Source organism: Hypanus sabinus, chromosome 13 (genome assembly GCF_030144855.1).
Source record: "Hypanus sabinus isolate sHypSab1 chromosome 13, sHypSab1.hap1, whole genome shotgun sequence".
Lineage (NCBI taxonomy): Eukaryota > Metazoa > Chordata > Chondrichthyes > Myliobatiformes > Dasyatidae > Hypanus > Hypanus sabinus.
This window is the reverse complement of record NC_082718.1, coordinates 92303673-92326192: the sequence shown is the minus strand read 5'-3', so window position 1 is coordinate 92326192 and position 22520 is coordinate 92303673. Positions and strand designations below refer to the sequence as shown.

The 22520-nt window shown below is 35.2% G+C and overlaps 1 protein-coding gene across 1 annotated transcript in view; it reads right to left on the bottom strand.

Annotated features, from left to right (window-relative positions):
* kntc1 (kinetochore associated 1) overlaps positions 1-22520 on the bottom strand; it is a 162983-nt gene that overhangs the window by 81902 nt on the left and 58561 nt on the right. The window contains exons 28-36 of the mRNA XM_059988223.1: positions 22181-22283; positions 21677-21811; positions 17841-17957; positions 17035-17107; positions 16890-16957; positions 15910-16196; positions 13667-13839; positions 10471-10568; positions 8993-9137 (exon numbers count right to left, since the gene is read on the bottom strand). Of these exons, the coding sequence (XP_059844206.1) occupies positions 8993-9137; positions 10471-10568; positions 13667-13839; positions 15910-16196; positions 16890-16957; positions 17035-17107; positions 17841-17957; positions 21677-21811; positions 22181-22283 (1199 nt within the window). The remainder of the gene's footprint in view (positions 1-8992; positions 9138-10470; positions 10569-13666; positions 13840-15909; positions 16197-16889; positions 16958-17034; positions 17108-17840; positions 17958-21676; positions 21812-22180; positions 22284-22520) is intronic.

Here is a 22520-nt window from a genome sequence, read left to right as displayed (position 1 = left end):
AACTAAATCTATGCAGCAAAAATTTGCATGCAAAAACAGAATAGATTTGCAGAATGTTTCATGTGGATATCATTAATTTGTTGGTCTAAATTTTAATGGAATATCAAAAGTAGTTCATTCAGATCACTGCAGCAATTATTAATAAATAAGTTGACCAAGACTTAGGTTAATAATTGAATTTTCTCCATCACTTTTCCTCCAAGCCCAACAACACTGCCACTGTCAAGCAGCTTTGGTCATGAAAAAAAGGATACTTTGTGTAAATTCAAACTTTCCCATATACCCTTATAATTTATTTTTCAAAAATATGTAAATTTTTCAGCTTATATTGTAATGGAGCTTGCTTGTAAATAACTTAACTTCATGCTACTTCAAATTATTACTCTCAAATCCAGGGGAAAATTTGCAAACAATAATCTGTGAAAGGTGTCTATCACAGACAGCAATTTTGGAATATCACATTGTATTATACATGCACAACAATCCCAAAGTTGATTCATACACATTAATACTTTGTCACCTTTGCTTCCCCAAAATCTGATTCATTACTACATCCTAATGTAGTTCTTTAAAGTAATTAGGAAGCATACTGATGTTAACTATCCCTATTCTGCAAATAAGCTACTTGCATAATCTGTGCCTGATACAAGGAATGTGAAATTAGACAAATTCTATGCCCTGTTTTACTAAATGAATCCTCACAGCAATGTAATCAAATTTTCCTGCAGCTAAGCAAATAATACTGCACACTGATAATTAACCTTGTCACTAAACACTTCAGCTCAAAGTAATTTTGGTCATTGTTGCAGGATATAAAAGAGAACAGTGACATTATGGGGATAACTTGACATCTGTAAGACCAAGGAAACAACTGTGGAATTTCTTAACAAACCAGAATGAGGCATTGATAAACTGCAGAAGGAAGCAAGATGTCAATTTAGATTGAAAGTCAAATCAGACCAGAATAAATGGACTGGAACAAGGGGAAAATGTCACAATTTTAAAAAAATAATTTGCATCTAAAGAGTTGGTAGTAGAAAGGTCAAATTTCACTAATTCACAATTATTTCCTAGCATTGGATGCATGTTTCAAACAAGCATCAACTTTGTGACAAGTTTATTCCTGACTTACTACACAGATACAGGCATATGAACTACTTGATATTCAACGAGTGCTGTTTGTTAAGGCAGTCTTTGTGTAACAGTGAACTAGCTTGGACACTTGTTTTTGGATACTGAGATACATCCAGTCTGCTTTGGTTTGACAAGGAAGATATAGAATTGATGCTTTCACAGGATAGGGTGTTAACAACCAGGTATCAAAGTCTCTAAATTTGGCATTATGTGTTGTCTATCTACACTTAATGTCTATGTTCAAACTTGATTAACAGCAATTTGATAACAAGAGACTCGTTCTCATGACAAAAGTTAATATCGATTCAAAAAGAAGGAAGAAAAATAGATTATAAATCCCTTATCAGAGGTATAACATTTACCGGTCCCTTAAATTATCTTTGCATGACAAAATAATAAAAATTACAAGGTACATTTACCAGATTTGTTATTTGTATGGCAAATAACAATGTTCACCAATAATTAACCTTGTTGCTAAGCACTTCAGCTCGAAGCAATTTTGTTCACCGTCATTGGACATGAGAGATAATAGTGACATGGAAAATATCATTTAGCATCTGTAATCCCAAGGAATCAACTGTGGAATTTCTTCATGAATCAGACTGAAACATTGATAAACTGCAGGAAGGTATTGTAAATTAAGATGGGCAATTTGAAAGTTGAATCAGAATAGCAAAAGTAGAGACTGGGACAAGGGAAAAAGCTAGAAAAAAATTATATTTGTAATTTAAAAGGTTTTTTTTACTCTAAAGGAAGAGTCAGAGACAGAAAGATCAATTGTCACAATAATGATTTCCTAGCAGAGAACGTGTGCTTAAAACCCTCAACTTTGTAACAACTTTATTCCTTATATACCTCACATATATAACAACTACCTGATATTCAGTGTGTTCCAATTGTAAAGACAAAGCATGAAAGGCCAACTTCATGTAACAGAGGAATGGCACAACCCAAAAACTTGGTATGGGTACTGAAATGTATCTACTATCTAGTAGAAACAAGATTGACGTTTCTACGATGTAGCTTGTTGGGAAGCAGGGAGCAAAGTCTCAAAATTAGGAAGGAGAAGACATTGCACAGTGTGATCTCTTACTAAGAAGGTATGGAAAATCAGTTCCTGGGGGGTGGAGTTTCAAGATGGCGACGTAAGCATCTGCCTTTATTTTTTTAACTATAATCACCCTTTAATTAGACCTTTTCGAACTTAATCATATGAGTTGCTACCTTTGATTGACCCTTTTTTCCTAAAATAATAGTTGATCTAATCTTGTCAAACCTAAAATGGCTACAAGTAAGAAATCGGCTAAGGATCCTTTATCCATCGACGCAATTGTTGGTCTTTTGGACACTAAACTGGATGTTAAATTTGCGGTTATGGAAAGTAAATTGGACAATAAACTGGATGCTAAATTTGCGGCTCTGGAAGGCAGACTAGAAGGTAAATTGGACAGTAAACTGTTAAGTTTGGAAAGGAGGATTACTTCGAAAATATCCGATCTTGAAGGAGTTGTTAAATCGCTTGAAACTAAGTTTCAGTCGCAGGCGTTAGAGGTTCAACAGCATGGAAATAAGATCACGACTCTTGAACAATCAATTTGTGAAAAAGCACGTACAATTGAAGTGTTAGAGAAGAAGATAGAGTCGACTGCTAAAATTTTAGATCAGTACAAGTTTAAAATTACTGATCTTGAAAATCGTTCTCGCAGACAGAATTTGCGCATCATCGGAATTCCCGAAAAAGTTGAGTCCGGTGATTTAACTGAATTTTTCTCTAAATTACTGTGGGAAATTTTCGGTGGTGAAGGTTTGAAAAATGAACCTGTTATTGACCGCGCTCATAGAGTTGCGAGGCTTTCGCCTGTGTCTGATAAACCACGAGCGGTGATTGTTCGCCTTCATTATCCTCGTGAGAAAGAGCTTCTAATTCGATTAGCTCGTAAAAAAGGTATGATCTCCTACAGAAATTATTCATTTCGAATAGTTGAAGACTATTCGTATGAAGTTATGAAAGCCAGGATCGCTTTTAAACCAGTGATGGCAGAGATTCATTCGTTTGGTTTTAAACAAGCTTTAATGTATCCAGCGAAGCTTAGAATGGTGCTGCCCGACAACAGTCTACACTTTTTTATCACTCCTGAAGAAGCGAAGAAATTTGTTGAAGAATATCGATCCTCTAGTGCAACTTGAACTATGAGTTACATTGAAGATTTTTTTTTGGAGAGAGGATGTTATTTCATTTTAAGTTTTAACCCTGGAAGTTGGGTTATAACTTCTTATTTTGAACTATGGGTCTGGGTCTTTTTTTTTACTATTATTATTGCTTATAGATGCTGTTTTAATCTTTATAATATCCTTTTTTTATATACGTTTGTATTTTGTAATAATGAATTATTTTTTTCAAAATGTCGTTTCTTCTTCCCATAAGTCTTTACTTTTTATAAGCGTTTATTTGCTTGCCTGTATTTAGAAATGGAACAAAGGTTTTGAATTCTTTTTCTTTAGTTTTTTTTTTAAATATGTTGTAGTGTCTATTAAATCTTTTTTTTATAAAAATATTCTATTTTGATAACTTTTTTTACTATATTTTCTCATTAGATTGCTGAATTTATATTCATATTTTGTAATATGGCTTTCTCAAAATGTCGTTTCTTCTTCCCATAAGTCTTGGCTTGTGAAACGTCATCTTGGTATCTGAATATGGAATTTCTTTTTTAAAGGTGTATCACATTTTTAAACTTTAATGTGCATTTTTTTTTATTAATGATCTTTCTGGTTTTACTATTTTAGTTTTTTTTTGATTTGTCTGATATGGGTGTGTATGTGTATGTGTATGTATATATATATATATATGTAGGTATATATATATATATATATTTTTTTTTTTGCAACTCTATATTTTAATTGGGGTGTTATATAGTTTTTTCTTAAAAAATTTTCTTATGGAGCTGCCATCTTGAAATGGGGGTAATATTAGTATTAGTTTATGCGCCTGCCGCTTGGCTTTCTTTCAAAGGGTGGGGGGAGGGGGGAGGGATCTTTTTTCATGCTTTTGCTTTTTATTTTTTTGCTTTTAGTTTATGGGCTGACTTTAAATTGTTAATATTGTTGAGGTGTCAGGATCTCCGGTTGCTCCTGAATCAATTTTCCTTCTTCCTAAATTGTGGGTCATGTGTCTTTTTAACCTTTTATGATACACACAATTAATATTGGTATGATGGATAAATCTATTAACTTTATCTCGTGGAATACTAATGGTTTAAATCATCCGATTAAACGTAAAAAAATATTTAAAGTATTCCATAGATTGAACGCTAATATTATTTTTGCACAGGAGACCCACATTAGGAGGGAGGATAATCAACGTTTTTTTAGGTTCTGGAAAGGTCAACAATTTCACTCAAATTGTACCGCTAAAATTAGGGGTGTGTCTATTTTTATAGACGCCTCAATTTCGTTTACACATTATGAAATTATTTCTGATCCACAGGGTAGATTTTTGTTGATAACTGGTTCACTTTTTAATCGGAAAGTTGTTTTAGTTAATATTTATGCTCCAAACTTTGATTGTCCTGAATTTTTTAAACGTTTATTTACTTCTCTTCCTAATTTGAATGAATATATGTTGATTATGGGTGGAGACTTTAATTGTTGTTTGAATCCTTCGATGGATAGATCTAAACCTATTCGAACTCTTCCGAATAGATCAGCTTTACTTATTAATTCTTTTATGGTTGATTCTGGAATTACTGAAATATGGCGGTTTTTGAACCCTAAAGGTAAAGAATTTTCATTTTTTTCACATGTATATCATAGTTATTCTAGAATTGATTACTTTCTTATTGATCATCGTTTATTAACAGATGTTATTGATTGTAAATACGATTCTATTGCTATTTCGGATCATGCGCCTTTGAAGTTATCTATCAAGATTTCGGATTCTTCTATCAATACTAGATCTTGGAGACTTAATGCTACTTTACTTCAAGATCCAGAATTTATTACCTTCATAAAACAACAAATTGACTTATTTTTTTCAACAAACTATAATGAAGAGATTGATAAAGGAATACTTTGGGACTCTTTCAAGGCTTTTATTCGTGGACAAATTATTTCATATTCCGCTGGTAAAAGAAAACAAAGATATTCAGATATAGCTTTATTGGTGGATAAAATTAAAGAAATTGATAAGATTTATTCCGTTACTCCTACCAAAGAACTTTATAAGAAGAGAGTTGAGCTTCAAATGGAACATAGTTTATTATTATCTTCTTCAATTGAGAATCAATTAATTAAGACTAGGGCTCAATTTTATATTCATAGTGATCGAACTGGTAAATTGTTAGCTAATCAATTAAAAGCTATTTCGACTAAGCGACAAATTATTAAAATTCGTAAACAAGACGGTAATTTAACTACTGATTATAAAGAAATCAATAACACTTTTCAAGATTTTTATAAATCTTTATATCAATCAGAATTTGACGGTGACCGGTTTACGATGGATAATTTTTTTAATAATTTGAATATTTCTAAACTGATAGATGAAGATTGTAGCTTGCTTGATGCTCCTATTTCTATGGATGAAATAAGAGAGGCTATCTCATCAATGAATTCAGGGAAAGCTCCTGGTCCTGATGGTTTTATTGTAGAATTTTTTAAAACTTTTTCTTTATTGCTTTCTCCTTGGCTATGTGAAATCTTTAATGATGCGTTTGTTAAGAAGAGATTACCTCAATCGTTTTATGAAGCTACTATCTCTTTAATTCTTAAAAAAGATAAAGATCCTACCTTATGTGCATCTTATCGCCCTATATCATTATTAAATGTAGACTCTAAGATTCTTACAAAAATTTTAGCCATTAGATTAGAAAAGGTATTACCACAGATTATTTCAGAAGATCAAACTGGTTTTATTAGGAATCGATATTCCTTTTTTAATATTAGAAAATTGATTAACATAATTTATACTTCATCACCTACAACCCCAGAATGTGTTATCTCATTAGATGCTGAAAAAGCCTTTGATAGAGTTGAATGGACATATTTATTTAATGCATTGAGAAACTTTAATTTTAGTCCTAATTTTATATCATGGATTAAATTAATATATTATAAACCTGTTGCTTCTGTTCTTACAAATAATTATAGGTCCTCTTTTTTTCAATTATCTCGTGGTACGAGACAAGGTTGTCCTTTAAGTCCTTTATTATTTAATATTGCATTAGAACCTTTAGCTATTGCTATTCGTGAGTCTCCTAATATTTTTGGTATTACCCGTAATGAGAAGTTATACAAATTATCGCTTTATGCTGATGATTTGTTGTTATATATTTCTAATCCTAGTAGGTCTATTCCTGCTATTTTATCCTTGTTGGCTCAATTTGGTAGTTTTTCTGGTTATAAGTTAAACTTAGATAAGAGTGAGTTATTCCCTTTAAATGCGCAAACTTTATTGAGTGATAGGATGCCATTTAAAGTTGTTACTGATAACTTTATCTATTTAGGTATAAAAATCACCAAGAAATATAAAGATTTATTTGGACTGAATTTTTTACCTATGCTTCATCAAATTCAGCAACTTACTACTAGATGGTCTCCCTTATTTTTATCATTAGTTGGTCGGATTAATGCTATTAAAATGATGATTTTACCGAAATTTTTATATTTATTCCAAGCTTTACCAATTTTTATTCCTAAATCTTTTTTTGATAATATTGATTCAAAGATTTCCTCATTTGTTTGGCAAAATAAAAATCCTAGGTTAAGCAAAAGGCAATTACAAAAGTCTAAAAAAGATGGTGGTCTAGCTTTACCTAACTTTAGATTTTATTATTGGGCGAATAATATTCGTAACCTAATGTACTGGAAACTAGATTTGGATTCACCTGTGTGCCCACAGTGGGTAAATTTGGAATGTAGTGAGGTTAAGGGATATTCTATATTTTCCGTTCTTGGTTCTTTTCTTCCTATTGATTTAGCCAAATTCAATAAACAGATATCTAACCCTGTTGTTAAACATACACTACGAATTTGGTTTCAATTTCGCAAATTCTTTAATCTGAAAAACTTTGCTTTGGACAGCCCTATTTTATGTAATTTTTTTTTTAAACCTTCATTGACAGATCAAGCTTTTAGTATATGGAAAAGGAAAGGTATAAAATGTTTTCGTGATCTTTTTTTTGAAGGTACTTTGATGTCTTTTGATCAACTATCCAACAAATTTGAATTACCTAAATCTAATTTTTTTAGATACTTACAAATTAGAAATTTCTTACATAAAATTCTTCCATCTTTTCCTAATTCAACTCCATCGGATTTTTCAGATTTGATTTTTACTTTTAATCCTTGTCAGAAGGGATTAGTAGCTTTTATTTATAACATGATTATGAAGATACAGCCAGAAATATCGGATAGAATTAGACAAGAATGGGAAAAAGAACTTCGATGTAATATATCAACAGATAAATGGGAAAAAATTTTACAAATGGTTAATTCCTCCTCTATTTGTGCTAAACATGCTTTAATACAATTTAAAATTGTACATAGAGCTTATATGTCTAAAGATAAACTTGCCCGATTTTATTCGCATATCAATCCTCAATGTGACAGATGTCACTTAGAAGTGGCTTCATTGACTCACATGTTTTGGACATGTCCCACTTTACATAACTATTGGAAGGACATTTTTGATGTCATTTCCTCAGTATGGAATATCGATTTACAACCCCATTTTATTACTGCAATTTTCGGTATACCAAATGAAGATGGCAATCAACTTTCCCCTTCAATCAGACGAATGATTGCCTTTGTAACATTAATTGCCAGAAGGTCTATATTACAAAACTGGAAAGAAGTAAATCCTCCTACTACATTTCAGTGGTTCTCCCAAACTATTTCTTATTTGAGTTTGGAAAAAATCAGAAGCACTATCTTTGATTCTTCAATTAAATTTGAAGAAACCTGGGGACCATTTATTCGACACTTTCATATGAATTAATTTGGCTTATTTCAGATCCTTTTCTCTACTTATACTTGTTCAGGTATGGAGTTCTGGAGTTCTTTTCTTGACACCTTTATATATTTATAAAGTGTTATTATTGCCCATGTTAGTGTTAGTTTAGTATTTCTTTTTCATTATATATTTTTTCTCATATATAATTTCAATTTTTTTTTTCTCTTTTTTCGACGATTATTTTTGTTTTTCATATATATTTACATAGACTTGATTGATTTATGCACCTTTTGTTGATGGATGTTTTAATAGGATATTATTATCCTATTACTAATGTAATCTCAAGTTTATTGAATCTGTAATCTATTCATTATTTTGTGTTGTTTTTTTTTTATATATGAAATTTAATAAAAAGATTGAAAAAAGAAAAAAGGAAAATCAGTTCCTTAGTTTGTTTAGGACTGAAGTTTTAGATATTAAGGCAATAAAGGATTGTGAGGCTTGTGCAGAATGTGATCTGAAATGATCCTTTAAAACAGTGGAGTAGGCACATGGTGCTAAATGGGGTATTCGTGCTCATACCCTTCACAAGAAGTTGCTATATCATTTCCAATGAAGTAATGAACCAACAAAATATATTACAGTAAAAAAATAAGTTTACAATCACCTAAGTTATGTACTGTACATTCCTACATATGGACAAGTATTTGTGAGACAGGTGGTACGGATTTTCTGGCCGCTGATGGGCTGCAGGTAGCTGCTGACACATGGGAACACTGTTCCCAGAGAACTTTTCATGTTATGAGCAATTCAAAAGATTGGGACCCTGCCATATTCTGGACAGGACCTGTAGATAAATAAAACACCAAATCAGGCATAAAATGTAACCGGCTACAATTGGTATACCTGGAGACAATGGTACCAAGGCAGTTGCAAGTTCATACATTACAGGCATTACTGATGCTCGATCGAGCACAATGCCGTCCTCTTTGAAGAAATCTTCAAAAGTCCATTCATCATAAGGATCTTTGTTAGTTTCCAAAGATGACACCTTTAAAATGATAATTATTCAGGTTATAAACTTAACAATTTGCATTCAACGTAAACAAAAACTATATAATGACTTAATAAAATCTTACATATAAAGATACATTTCATAATTCTGCCCCCCAGTAAGTGTTGAAATGGTGAACAGTTACTTTTTGCTATACTGCAGATCAGAGTCTCTCTCTTGGGGGCTTGGCTATTGCTTACTTGGTAGGTGGTACGTGCTGATGCTTTTTGCTGTTGTAAGTGGGGGAAGGTCGATGCTTGCTGCTGCTTGTGCGTGGGAGGGAGGAGTGGGGGGACTTTGGGGTTCTATCGTTTTTACTGTCACTCATTCTTTGGGGTATGCTTCTGTTTTGTGTATGTCTGCAAAGAGCAAGAATATCAGGTTTTATATTGTAGACATTTTCTGATATTAAATGGAACTATTGAACAAACCCCCCCCCCCCCCAAAAAAAAATCTTGAAATCCAAAAGTAAACCAAATTCATGAAAAAGCCTCAACAAATAATGATGTATCCTTGTCAGGAGTTACACCAATATCTGGCAAGTCTCTAAAACATTACTAGGAAAGGTACCACAGTTGTTATCAGAGGCATACCTGTATCCCAAAATAGAAAGAGTAACCTATCAGTTCTGCAGTTGTTTTACATATAGGTATTCATACTCCAAGTGTTTTAAAACTAATTGACTTCAAACAACCATTAATAAAATGATATCCTGCAGATATTTGTATTTCTACAGTACACAGCTCATTACAACTTTTCATACAAGTCAATCGGAAGAATTAATTACAAATAATATTTTTAGAATCATACAGCATCAAAATACATTTTCTTCACGCCCAAATAAGACTTATTTACATTAGATTATACAGCACTTATGCCATCTACACTAATTATTTTCAATGTCTGATTAGCTGAAAGGTTCTTTAATCATTGTTCATCCTAATAGCACAATCCTCCCAAAGTAGCACATTAGGACAAGAGTATTACATCACGATATATGAAAGATTATTCCTTTGCCGAGGTGAAATTATATTGCCTCCAGACCACAATATGCTACAAGTCAGCAATAGCTGACATCATAGTTTAGTGTTCTCAGTGTTGCAGGTTAAAACCTATTACATTTCATAAAAATGTATGCATGTTGATCAGTGTTACAAAGATTCTAGCATTACCCTAACTGAGCTGAGAGCATGTGTGATTTTGGTTTTGCCACGTTTTTCTTTGTAAAATTGTAATGTGCACTGCAGCAGAAAGATAGGAAACATGCACAGAAAACAATTTTGCAATTGTAAATAATCCCTTCATATAAGCAACAAAGGTCAAACCTTACTTTTGTTTCAAATCCGTAATCATCAATTACGCATTGTTGGTACACTTCCAGAGCAGCACGTGTGCTTTTACACAACTCTTCACAGTCAAGTACAAGGTCTGTAAAACCAAATATAGAAGCACTGCACTTCAATTTTTAATAACATTTCTATCAAAAATGTTACATAGAAGTTGAAGGTAGACTTATAATGCAAACTTTTTTTATGTGGTAAACACGAGAGGGTTTGATCAAGTTTCATGCATATTATATTTTAAGACGGCTTTGAAATCCTAATTTTGGGCAAGCATGAAGAAAAAGACAATTAGGCCTAACACCACTACACAATAGCAAAAATTTGTTTAAAATATTAGTTACAACACAGGAGGTAGTCATTCAGCCCATCATATTCATACCAGTTCTCTTCTATAATTCTTTAGCTTCACCACAAACTTTATATTCATAAGACTATATAGGAGCAATATTAAGCCATGTGGCCCATGGAGTCTACACCGCCATTTTCATCATGGCCGATCCATTTTCCCTGTCAACCTTATTCACCTACCTTCTCCCCATAACCTTTCATGCACTAATCAAGAACCATTCAAGCTTTGCCTTATATACTCAAAGACATGGCTTCCACAGCAGCCTGTAGCAACAAATTCCACAGATTCACCAGCTCTGGGCAGAGAAATTCCTCATTTTTGTTCTAAATAGACATCTCTCTACTGAGGTTGTGTCCTCTAGTCCTAGGCTTCCCCCACTATAGGAAACATCCTCCACATCCACTCTATCTAGGCCTTTCAACATTCAATAGGTTTCTAAATTCCAATGAGGACACATCCAGAGCCAATAAACGCTCTTCATATGATAACCCTTTCATACCCAGAATCATTCTCATGAATCTCCTCTGAACCCTTTCGAACTTCAACATATCCTTTCTCAGATAAGGGGCCCAAAAACAGCTCATAATACTCCAAGTAAGGCCTCACTAGTGCCTTATAAAGACTCAGCATTACATCCTTGCTTTTATTTTCTAGTCCTCTTGAAAGGAATGCTCATATTGCATTTGCCTTCCTCATCACCAACTCAGCCTTTAGGGAATCCTGCACAAGGACTCCCAAGACCCTTTGCACCTTGGATTTTTGAATTTTCTGCCCATTTAGAAAATAGTACATAAGAACATAAGAAATAGGAGGAGGAGTAGGCAATCAGGCCCATCGAGTCTGCCCTGCCATTCAATAAGATCATGGCTGATCTGTCTGTAAACTCAGCTCCAACCACCTGCCTTTTCCCCATAACCCTTAATTCCCTTACTATGTAAAAACCTATCTGTTTCTTAAATATATTTAGTGACGAAGCCTCAAACGTTTAGTTTTGTACCTTCTACCAAAGTGCCTGACCATACAGTTCCCTACACTGTATTCTTTCTACCACTTCTTTGCTCATTTTCCCAATTCTCCCTGCTTCCTCAACACTACCCATCCCTCCACATATATTTGTATTTTCCACAAACCTGGCCACAAAGCCATTAATTCCATCATCCAAATCACTGACGTAAAGTGGAAAAAGACTACCACAGAACACCACTAGTCACTAGCAGCCAAGAAGGAAAGGCCCCCTTTATTCCCACTATTTACTTCCTGGCATGCTAGTATCTTTCCTATAATACCATGGGCTCCTATCTTGTTAAATAGCCTCATGAGCAGCACCTTGTCAAAAGCCTTCTAAAAATCCAAAATACACAACATCCACCAATTCTTCTTTGTCTATCTTGCATGATATTTCCTCAACTAATTCCAACAGATTTGTCAGGCAAGATTTCCTAAGGAAACAATGCTGACTTTGGCATATTTTATCATGTGCCGTCAAGTACCCCAAGACCTCACCATTAACAAATGACTCCAACATCTTCCTAACCAATGAGGTTAGACTAACTGCCCTATAATTTCCTTTCTTCTGCCTTCCTCCCCTTTTGAAGAAGGAACTGACACTTGCAATTTTCCAGTCCATGCCAGAATCTAGTGATTTTTGAAAGATCATTACTACAATTTCCACAGCCTCCTTTTTCAGAACTTTGGGGTGCAGTCCATCTGGTCTATTTGTGTAGCTTTCCATTTTTTTTCCACCTCCTCCATTTTTTAAAATCTAATTCCCTCTTGAAGGTCACAACAGTGCCCATGAAGTTTGCAGGCATTCTAGACTCCAATCTCACACTACATTTAAAGAAAATTCTTCATGTCATACTTAATTTTCCCTCCCTTTAATTTACAATTGTGACTTCTTTAAATCACCTCTCCAGAGAGAACAACTTCAGCCAACCACTGCATCCAGTAAAGGTACCGACTCATTCAACTAGCTTTATTTACCGATTCATTTTTACTGCTGGTATCTTTCAAAGTACAGCCACAATTTGGGTAAAATAATCCCACACATGCTTAAAATAATCTATGTTGAGGTTCAGTTTCTAAAATAATACTGCAATATGAAATAATTCATTGCTACTTAACTGGGGCAGAATTAATTTTTCTGGTATGTCTGGGATAAAATACCACAGAACTTCACTTGCTTTACATCACTTTACAATTAACTTTGGTGCCAAACAGACACTGAATTTAATTTTTATTTTCAACAGCAGAGGCAGAGGATTTTGTTTCTTCTCCACAATTTCTTAATTTATTTACAACTGGGAATGCTAAAAATATTTCACTAAATACAAAGAAAATTAAGATGTGGTGGAGATTCTTTGAAAAATGTCCAAGATTAAAATGTCAAAATATATTAACATTAAGGATTGTTTGTATTAAATGGCAAAATATAGTCACTACCATTACAAATGATAATACTAAATCTCCTCTATGTCACAATCATCAAATTATTTCTCTCGTTTGCCTATTAAAATAGAGGCAGTGGCCTTGAACATTACAAAAAATGAAATAAACTGATTTTTATATCCATAACATCATTAATAATCCCTAGTTTTAGCAATATTGCAAGTTTCCATTCCTGAAATAAATTTACACAATAGCACTTGCTACAAAATTTTTAAAACTATTTTCAAAGTTTCATAATTTCCTCTACTAAATCAGAAGAAAAACAATGTATTTAATCCTCATATACCCAGAAAATAAAGTAGAAGAAATTCAAAAGACAAATGCAACTTAAATATGAAAATTAGATCCCAATATAGGTGAAGTGCAACTTTTCAGTAAGAAACTACCTGTGCTGCAAATAGTGACAGCTTGGCAAGCTAATTCATAAATAACAGCAGGCAAGTTCATTCCAGTTGGAACTATCATCGGAACATTTGCTTCCAACATGTGACACATTTTCTGTGCCACATGAAATAATACTTGGCCAGTCTGAACAGATTTGTGCTCTTTATAAAGTTCACTAAAATAGAAAAGGAAATAAGTGAGAAAATAAAATATTTGCACTGTTAATTACACTTTTCTAACAAAATCATACCTTCTACCATTTCTTCACTAATCCACCTGACTAAAAATAATACTTTTCAAAAGTCAACAGATTGTGCAAGCTACTATTTAAATTCTGGAAGACTGAGAAATACTGATATTCAGAATGATTTTGAATAGTTCTATATATGAATCATAGAGTTAAATGTGGGAACAGCATTAATAAAACCAAAAGAATTGAAGAACAATAGAAAAAACAGTATTGGTGACCTAATCCAAGGAATAATGCACTTGCCTAAAATGGAAATATACAAAGCTGATTCCTGGAACAGTGAGGAATCAACCAACTGAGGAGAGATAGACCAGACTAGGCTACATTACCAAAATACACAAAGTATTATGGATGCTGGAAATGTGCAAACAGAGAATTTTGACCTGAAAATTTGTCGTCAGAATCAGACTAGCTCTACTGGATGCTACCTGATCTGCTGAATATTTGCCAGTTTAACTTGATTTTCTATATTCCTCTAAATCCCCTGGTTTAGAAGAATGATAAGATGACTTAATTGAATTAATGAATTAACCATCCATTAAAGGTATGACAGTGTGGATGCTGGGATATTTCCCTTGGTTGGAAGGTCCAGAGGCAAATTGTGTTTTAATGAACTTCAGGAAGACTTTTGACAAGGCCCCACATGGTAGGCTGGTCCAAAGTTAGCTTAGAGATACGAGGCAAAGGGTAGAGATAGAGTGCATTTTCCTGGCTGGAAGTCTGTAACAAGTTGCATGCTGCTGGAATCTTGTTTATAATAAGACCAGGTTGACTGATTACCAAGTCTGCAGATGGAACAAAACCTGATGCTGTAGATAGTGGAGAAGAACGTCTAAGGATATAGAGGAATCAACTGGAAAGTAGGGCAGAACAGGAAGACAGAATTTAATCTAGACAAATGTGAACTAATGCAGTTTGGGAAGTTAAATCCAAGTAGGACACTGTAGGAGAGTTGACGTACAGAGGGTCAATGACAATGCAAGTCCATAGCTTCCTGAAAGTGGTGATACAGGTCGTTCAGATAAAGATAGCAGCATTTGGCATGCTTTACAGGCTAAGGCACAGAGTATAAGAGTTGGGATGTCATGTTGCAGGCATGCAAAACACTGGTTAAACTGCATTTGTAGTACTGTACAGTATATAGTTACACTACAGGAAAGATGTGGCAGCAATGGAGAGAGTGTAGGAGAGATTGATCAAGATGCTGGTAGGAATAGAAAGTTGTAGCTAAAAGGATTGATCCCAGCCTTTACGGTTTTTCTCATTGGAATGTAGAAATCTGATTTGTGACCTTTTAAACCTAGGTTTATAAAACCTATATTTATATACCATGGGTGCTAAGGTAGCATAGCCATTAAAATGATGCTATTACAGCTCAGGCTATTCTGGAGTTCAGAGTTAAATTCCAGCACCATTACTAAGGAATTTGTACTTTTCCCTGTGACTGCAGAGGGACATAGACAGAATAAACAGTCAGACCTTTCCCTAGGGCAAGTGAATCCTGAGCTAGAGGGCACAGTTTAAGGTAAGAGTAGAGACATTTAAAGGAGATCTGGGGACTAGGGAAATATACACACACTCATGGTGATGGTTATCTTATATGAACTGCCAATGGTGGTAGAGGCAGATATAATTATAACAGTTAAAATGCACTTGGCCAGGTACTTAAATAGGAAGAGCACTGAAGGATATGGCATAATGCAAAAAATTTAGATTAGCATTGATCTGTATCATATTCTTATGGATAAAGCAAGCTAAAAGGGCTTATTTCCCTGCTGTACAATTCTATCAAACTACATTTAGTATTTTGTGACTATACCCAAGTGATTGATGGAAGCCAAAAATCCATCTAATACTAAGATAAATGTACAAAGAGAAGATGAGATAAACAGCAAACTGATCAGAGCAGAATGTCCAACACCACTCCTATTTCTTGGTAAAATTCATTAGACCAATAAATAAATAAATTTCATGTCAAAATTTCCACATTCCTACCTGCAAATTTTTACAGCCTGATTTATATTCCCACTATCAAGTGACCTCATAGCAAGCTCTGATACCACCTCTTGCTTTGAGCTTTGAAATAGGAGGGATAGTTTATGAAGCTTCATTTCTCTAGAAGTCTTTGCATTGATGCTTGATCTGGTGTCATGATCTACATCTCTTCTTGTGTTTGAATTAGACCAAGTACTTGAATAAGCTTGAATTTGTCCGTTGAACAACTGCAATAGCATTTTTGGATCTTCGCAATCCTTCAGTGAAATGAATCCCTCAAAATATTCCTGTAGACAAACAATATTCTTAAAAAAATTTAAAGCACTAAAATACACAAGTTGTAGCTTCAAGTATGAGTGCTAGGCAGTGGAGAAAGAACCCATGATACACTAATTCAAAACCTTTAGCAGTTTATAAAAATTGATACCTCAGTGCAGCAGTAGAGAAAGCTGGACCATGAGAACGTCAATGATTTGAATAAAAATACTATGCCAAAAGTCAAAACTTGTTTGTTTCGGTGGATATAGCAGTGTTCCTGGCACCTTTCAGTGCTTTTCCTATTTCCTTTTCAATAGACTATCTAACAACTATTATGCTGTTCATTATTTCTTTATTCTTTACACAACACAATTCCCTTCCACTATTAAATATCCTGCTGATATGAAAGGACATCCTCAGAAACACAATTTCCATCCTCTTTGTTTATTACTACGATTTAGGAACTACTAGAAAGACAAATTACCACTGTGCAAAGTACAAGTTCCAGAGTTTGTGAAACAAATCAATTTTCAGTATCATATTTAAATTTCTTTCTATAGAAGTCAACCAGTGTTTACTAAGTGATATTTGCTGAATTATGGACAGTTTTGTTTGAAAAGTCCATGTGAAATTTGGCAAAGAATTTCAAATATATTTTAATTTCAATATACAAAGTGACAAATATTTAACATATGCCTTCAATATTTTTACTTAATAATTACCTGAAAATCCACAAATGCTTCAAATTTATTTAAGAGGTTTTCAATTTCTTCCTTTTGTAAAGTGTTGTCTGTAAAAACAAAAACAGTATGTCAGCTTCAAGCAAAATGCAATCAGGAATGTCTAGAAATAATTCAAAAAATTTACCCTTTTGATTCCTTTGTAAAAATTTAATAATCTCCACTACTGATTTTGCAACCAACACCAGATGCTTTTCCAACTGAAACATAAATAACATCGTCATAAACAGAAATTATGCATTATTTTACCCTCAAGTCCCTGCTTACAAGAAAAATGCCAATTTCTTGGTTATCTACAGTTCATTAAAATGATGCATCTTTTCCTCCAATTATCAAAACTTTGATCATTACAACAGCTCTCACTTTTTTGCAATTAAAATTTTTCTGAATGCTTAATTTGAAAAATATTTTAAATGCATTACGTCAGTAAAGCGATTATTTCTATTTTACATTCTAGAATGGATTTTATGAATAGATACACGACACGTGAAAGGGTGGGTCAGAATCGAAGTTGGGGATGTTACAATCAACTTCAGCTTCGATAAAAATCAGCTGTGAGTTAGCCTCTTTATCATTAAATGGCAATGCTTTTCAGTCATGGAAGTTAAGTGACATCCTCAAAAAGTTAAAACTTTATTCAGTTGTTTCATGGTGAACATTGTTGCTGATGTCCAGCATCAAGGTTCATATTGAAAAATGATCGACTGTGCGTGTTTTCAAATGATGGTTATTGCTAACAAGGAGCCAATATTCGCCGGGGGTGGGTAAGGGTGAGGGGAGGAGAAGAGGGCTGAAAAGGGACGGAGGCAAAAGAAAAAATAATTTGATTTGGACTTCTTTCATTACTGTTCTGGCTATAAATAAAATCCATTTAATTTCACCAATTAAAATCACAAGGTGATGTTTCTGAAGTAAGTGCATTCATAATTTTACCTCAGGATTATCAGGATAGTTTTCAATTTCCAGCTGTGCCCAAATGCTTAAACGCATTACAGCAGTCTCAGCTTCCTTCAATGCAAGAGACTTCAGCAAATTGAGGCAGTCATCTGCCTAAAGGAGAAAAAGATGTTTTTTTTTAAACATTAATTTTCAAAAATTAGACTACTGTAGATTAATCTTGTGAGATACAGCCACATAAAGCACAAATAGCAAAGTAAATAGAGATAAATTAGATATGGATTTAAAATCTATTTGATACTTAAAAGTTTAAGTATGCTTAGCCAAGTGAGATGAAGTCTTCATTTAAAATATATATAATATTGCATTTTCTCACAATGTTTACAAATGGTTAAATCTTTATAGATCATAATATACCCTAAGAATGAACTGGTCAACACCTTATTGTAATAATTATGCCATTCTATCTGGGCATGCTGCCAACCACCATCCTTGCTTCATGTTTTCCAACATTTATTTCAAACTTTTGTCATCAATGCTGTGTTCATATTTAAGATTCACTATGGCATTTGGAGGATTTATTTTCTGTTTTCAAAAGGAACAAAATTTTAGTATCCGAGACATTGCGGCGACCCACTTTCTGCGCAGGCAAACCGGCTCGCAAATAGCCAGTGCGTGGGGAGAGACTTTGGTAATGCACCTCTGACATTATTTCCGCCCGGAGAGGGCAGGCGCTAGGGATTAAATGTCAGCGCTGCGAAGTTTGAATAAAATAGTCTCGAAACGGCTTACCGACTCCCTGTCGTCTCTAGCTCTGTATGTAGTACATCACTACATTGGTGACCCCGACGGTCCAAACGGGATTTGGACCAAAGATGACCGACTCTTCATCTGTTCACGCAGTTTCGCTAAAACTGTTGACTTTCTGGACACTGCGACCACGCGTGTGGTTTAGCCAAGCAGAAGCCCAGTTCCAGATTCGGCAGATATCCTCTGATTCTACGTGTTACTACCACCTGGTGAGCGCCCTTGACCAGGAGACGGCCGCCCAGGTTGAGGATTTCATACAGTCGACCTCGGAAGAAGGCAAATATGAAGCATTCAAAGCGCTGCTCATTGGGACCTTTGGCCTCTTATGGCGTGAGTGGGGTGCCCGCCTGCTTCACCTGGATGGTCTGGGAGACAGGCTGCCATCAGCATTGATGAACGAGATGCTGGCCCTGGCTGACGGATACAAGCCCTGCCTCATGTTCGAGCAAGCGTTCCTAGAGCAACTGCCCGAGGACATACATCTGCTGCTGGCCGACACAGATTTCAGCGACCCCCGGAAGGTGGCGGCCCGGGCAGACGTGCTGTGGAAAGCCAAGAGGGAGAGCGTGGCGTCCGTCGGTCAGATTACGAGGCCACGCGCCCAACAGCAGACTAGACCAGGCCCGGCAGGGGGGCGCACAACATATTCCTTTTCCATCTCAAAATATGGAAAGCAGAAAAACTCCATCAATATGGCATAATTGGAACTTCCAAGATGCTAGATTGGATGATTTTCTGGAGTATTTGATCTTATCTCCACTAATAATCCAAATGTTTAAACAGATGTTACAGAGTAAAATGATAACTTTTCAGTGACCTAACACGCTGAAGAATACATGTGATCCAGGACCCCAGCAAGTGGATGATGCTTGTGGCAACCAGGATCCCAGTGAGTGGATGAGGAAGGCTGCAATCATCACCTAGTGCAGGGGTCAGCAACCTTTATCACTGAAAGAGCCACTTGGACCCGTTTCCCACAGAAAAGAAAACACTGGGAGCCACAAAACCCGTTTGACATTTAAAATGAAATAACACTGCATACAACGTTTTTTTTGCCTTTATGCTATGTATAAACAAACTATAATGTGTTGCATTTATGAAATCGATGAACTCCTGCAGAGAAAACAAAATTACATTTCTGCATGCAACAAAAACATTTTGAACTCCAAAAAAAAGATGTTGGGTTGAAGGTTACTTTTAAGTAAAATACTCAATGTCTATTTGAGTCCTTCTTGTATTTATGAAAAACGCCGAACTTAAATTGTCCGCCAGCAGCAAACCAAAAATAACGTCAGCCAGCTGTCAACCGGAAAAATAAAAGGCCTATTTCACTGAACAATGAAAAAATATGAATATACGTAAAATAATAGGCAATTAAAATATTTATCATACTTGGTTAATGGGATTTCTGCTCCTGGACCTCAGCACACAGCTTTCTGCACATTAGGGCTGTATGACATCACCTTCATCTTTACACAGGATCGCAAGCTGTCATCTGTGAGGCATGCGCGATGTTTGTTTTTAATAAAGTTCATGTTGGAGAACACCTGCTCACATACATATGACAGGACTCCAAGCGCATACTTTTTAATGTTTACATAAATGTCGGGTATAGCATTCCATGTTTCGAACACAAGTTTGTCCGGTTAGGGGAGGTTTTCAATATCACTCCATTTGTGATTCTGAGCAAGAACGGCCTTCTGACGGGCAACATCTTCAAGGTCTGCTGGCAAGCGTCTAAACTTGGACACCCATATGTCTTTGTCGGCTATGTCGGCCAGTTCCATCTCAAGATCAGGTTGACTCACACCTGCCAATGCAGTCGTATTCAGTAGGGATGGATCGATGCCTAGGGGAGTGACCGGGAAGTATAATGTGTTTTTTTCCTCTCTGAACTCACAGAAGCATTTCCCAAACGATGTTTGCATTGCGATGATTGCAGAATGTAAATACTCCGAATTTATCATGTCGTGACCTTGTTTGAACTCTCTCAAATTGGGGAAGTGAGACAATGTGCCTTTCTGTAAATCTCTGGCAAGCACTGTCAACTTGCGCTCGAATGCCAAAACATCCTCCAACATGTGTAGGGCTGTACGTCCTTTCCCCTGAAGAGCTGTGTTCAGCGTGTTAAGGTGCGCTGTCATGTCAACCATGAAGTGTAGATTCTCCAGCTACTTTGGCTGTTCCAGCTCAGGAAAGGTGAGCCCTTTGCTGCCCAGGAAAGTTTTCACTTCTTCCAGACATGCGACAAAGCGTTTCAGCACCTCCCCTCTGGACAGCCAGCAATTAAAAACACGTTGTAGCGGTGTGCTACACGCAGTCAGTAAATTGCAGTCAAAGATAACTTTATTCGAACTAAACAGCCTTGCTTTTAAGCCTCCCTCAACCCGCCCCCCATGGGCGCGGATGCTCCAAAAGACACGTACTCACAAACCCCTGTAGGCTATCTCCCTTTGCCTGAACGCTGGCTAATTGTGAGCCGGTTCGGATGTGCCAGGAAATGGGTCGCCACAACGTTTTATTTAGACTGTACAAGATCACCATAATCTTCAAATTTAGAATTACATTTCAAAAACTAACAAACTAACATAAAATACATTTTAATTAAATACTGACCATTTATTTTCCAAAGCCACAGGGAGCCGCAGCACAGAGATGAAAGATTCGCATGCGGCTCCAGAGCCGCGGGTTGCCGACCCCCAACCTAGTGAGATAGGTGCCTAACCACAATGATTTCTGAATAGCTGTTTAGCAGATTATTGGAATTTTACTGGACTGCCACTATTTGATAAGAATCAACTTGTACAATATGTCAAATTTATTGGGAGTTACAAATTCTCTTTGGAGGGAATCATTACAAACAATGCCCTTATGTAACACAAGATTTCTGAGACAAGTACCAACCATGACCAAGGAAATTTTAAGTCCTTATATGAGAATTTCTGTTATTGATTTAATATATCTTGATAAGATTTAGGGAGAATACAAAACTTATAGATGCTTACTGAACACCCTAACACCCCTTTCAACCTCACTTTATGTAGGTATTAACAAATGCCTACCTTGTTGTTCAATATCAGATGCTTTGTATGAAGAAAGTAAACTTCAACTGGGTTTAGTTTGTGTGCATGAACTACCTTCAAAGCATCATCCAACGACGATGGCAGGTCTTGTTTCAAGATGAACTTTATCAGCCACTGCTCAAAAAAAAGTGATTAACACGAATTATATACAGTCAAGGTTATATGTCAATTTACGTAAAATAAATACCAAGGACACAACAGTGTGTGGCAGCAATTAGTTGTTCTTTTAACAACACACAAAAATGTAGGCAAGTTACATAAATAGGAACATACAGAGATTCAGACAGTTCAATACTTGAAGATTGAAGGACTGAAAAATGTTAAATGTTAAGATTTTACAGTGATCTTTATAATAAAAGCAGAATAATTAAAGTCCAGTTGATATTTGATCTTGGAATCCAAAACACAATTACAACTTATTTACTACTGTTCTGTGTGCTAATAATATATCATGTGAACAATGAATTAAACTTATTATCCTACCATTATTTTGTGGTTACTAAACATGTCAAAGTTCCGTATTCCATATCCTCTTAATAATTTCTTCATCTCCATAAGCCTGTAGCTTTCTTGCAGCAATTTCACCCTGGTAACAGCATCGCAAGTCATTTATTAGCTTTCATATTTTTTCTACTGGAAACTACTTCATGAACTCACTGACTTGAACATGAACTGAAACACGGACATAATGACAATTAGTTAATAATGAGAGGAGACTGAAATGCTGAAGTTCAAATCAAGTCGGAATGCATACAGGCTTTGACCAAATTAAGTGATTTGAGATATTTTAAAATTATGCTCCAGAGTGTTCCAGAATAATCAC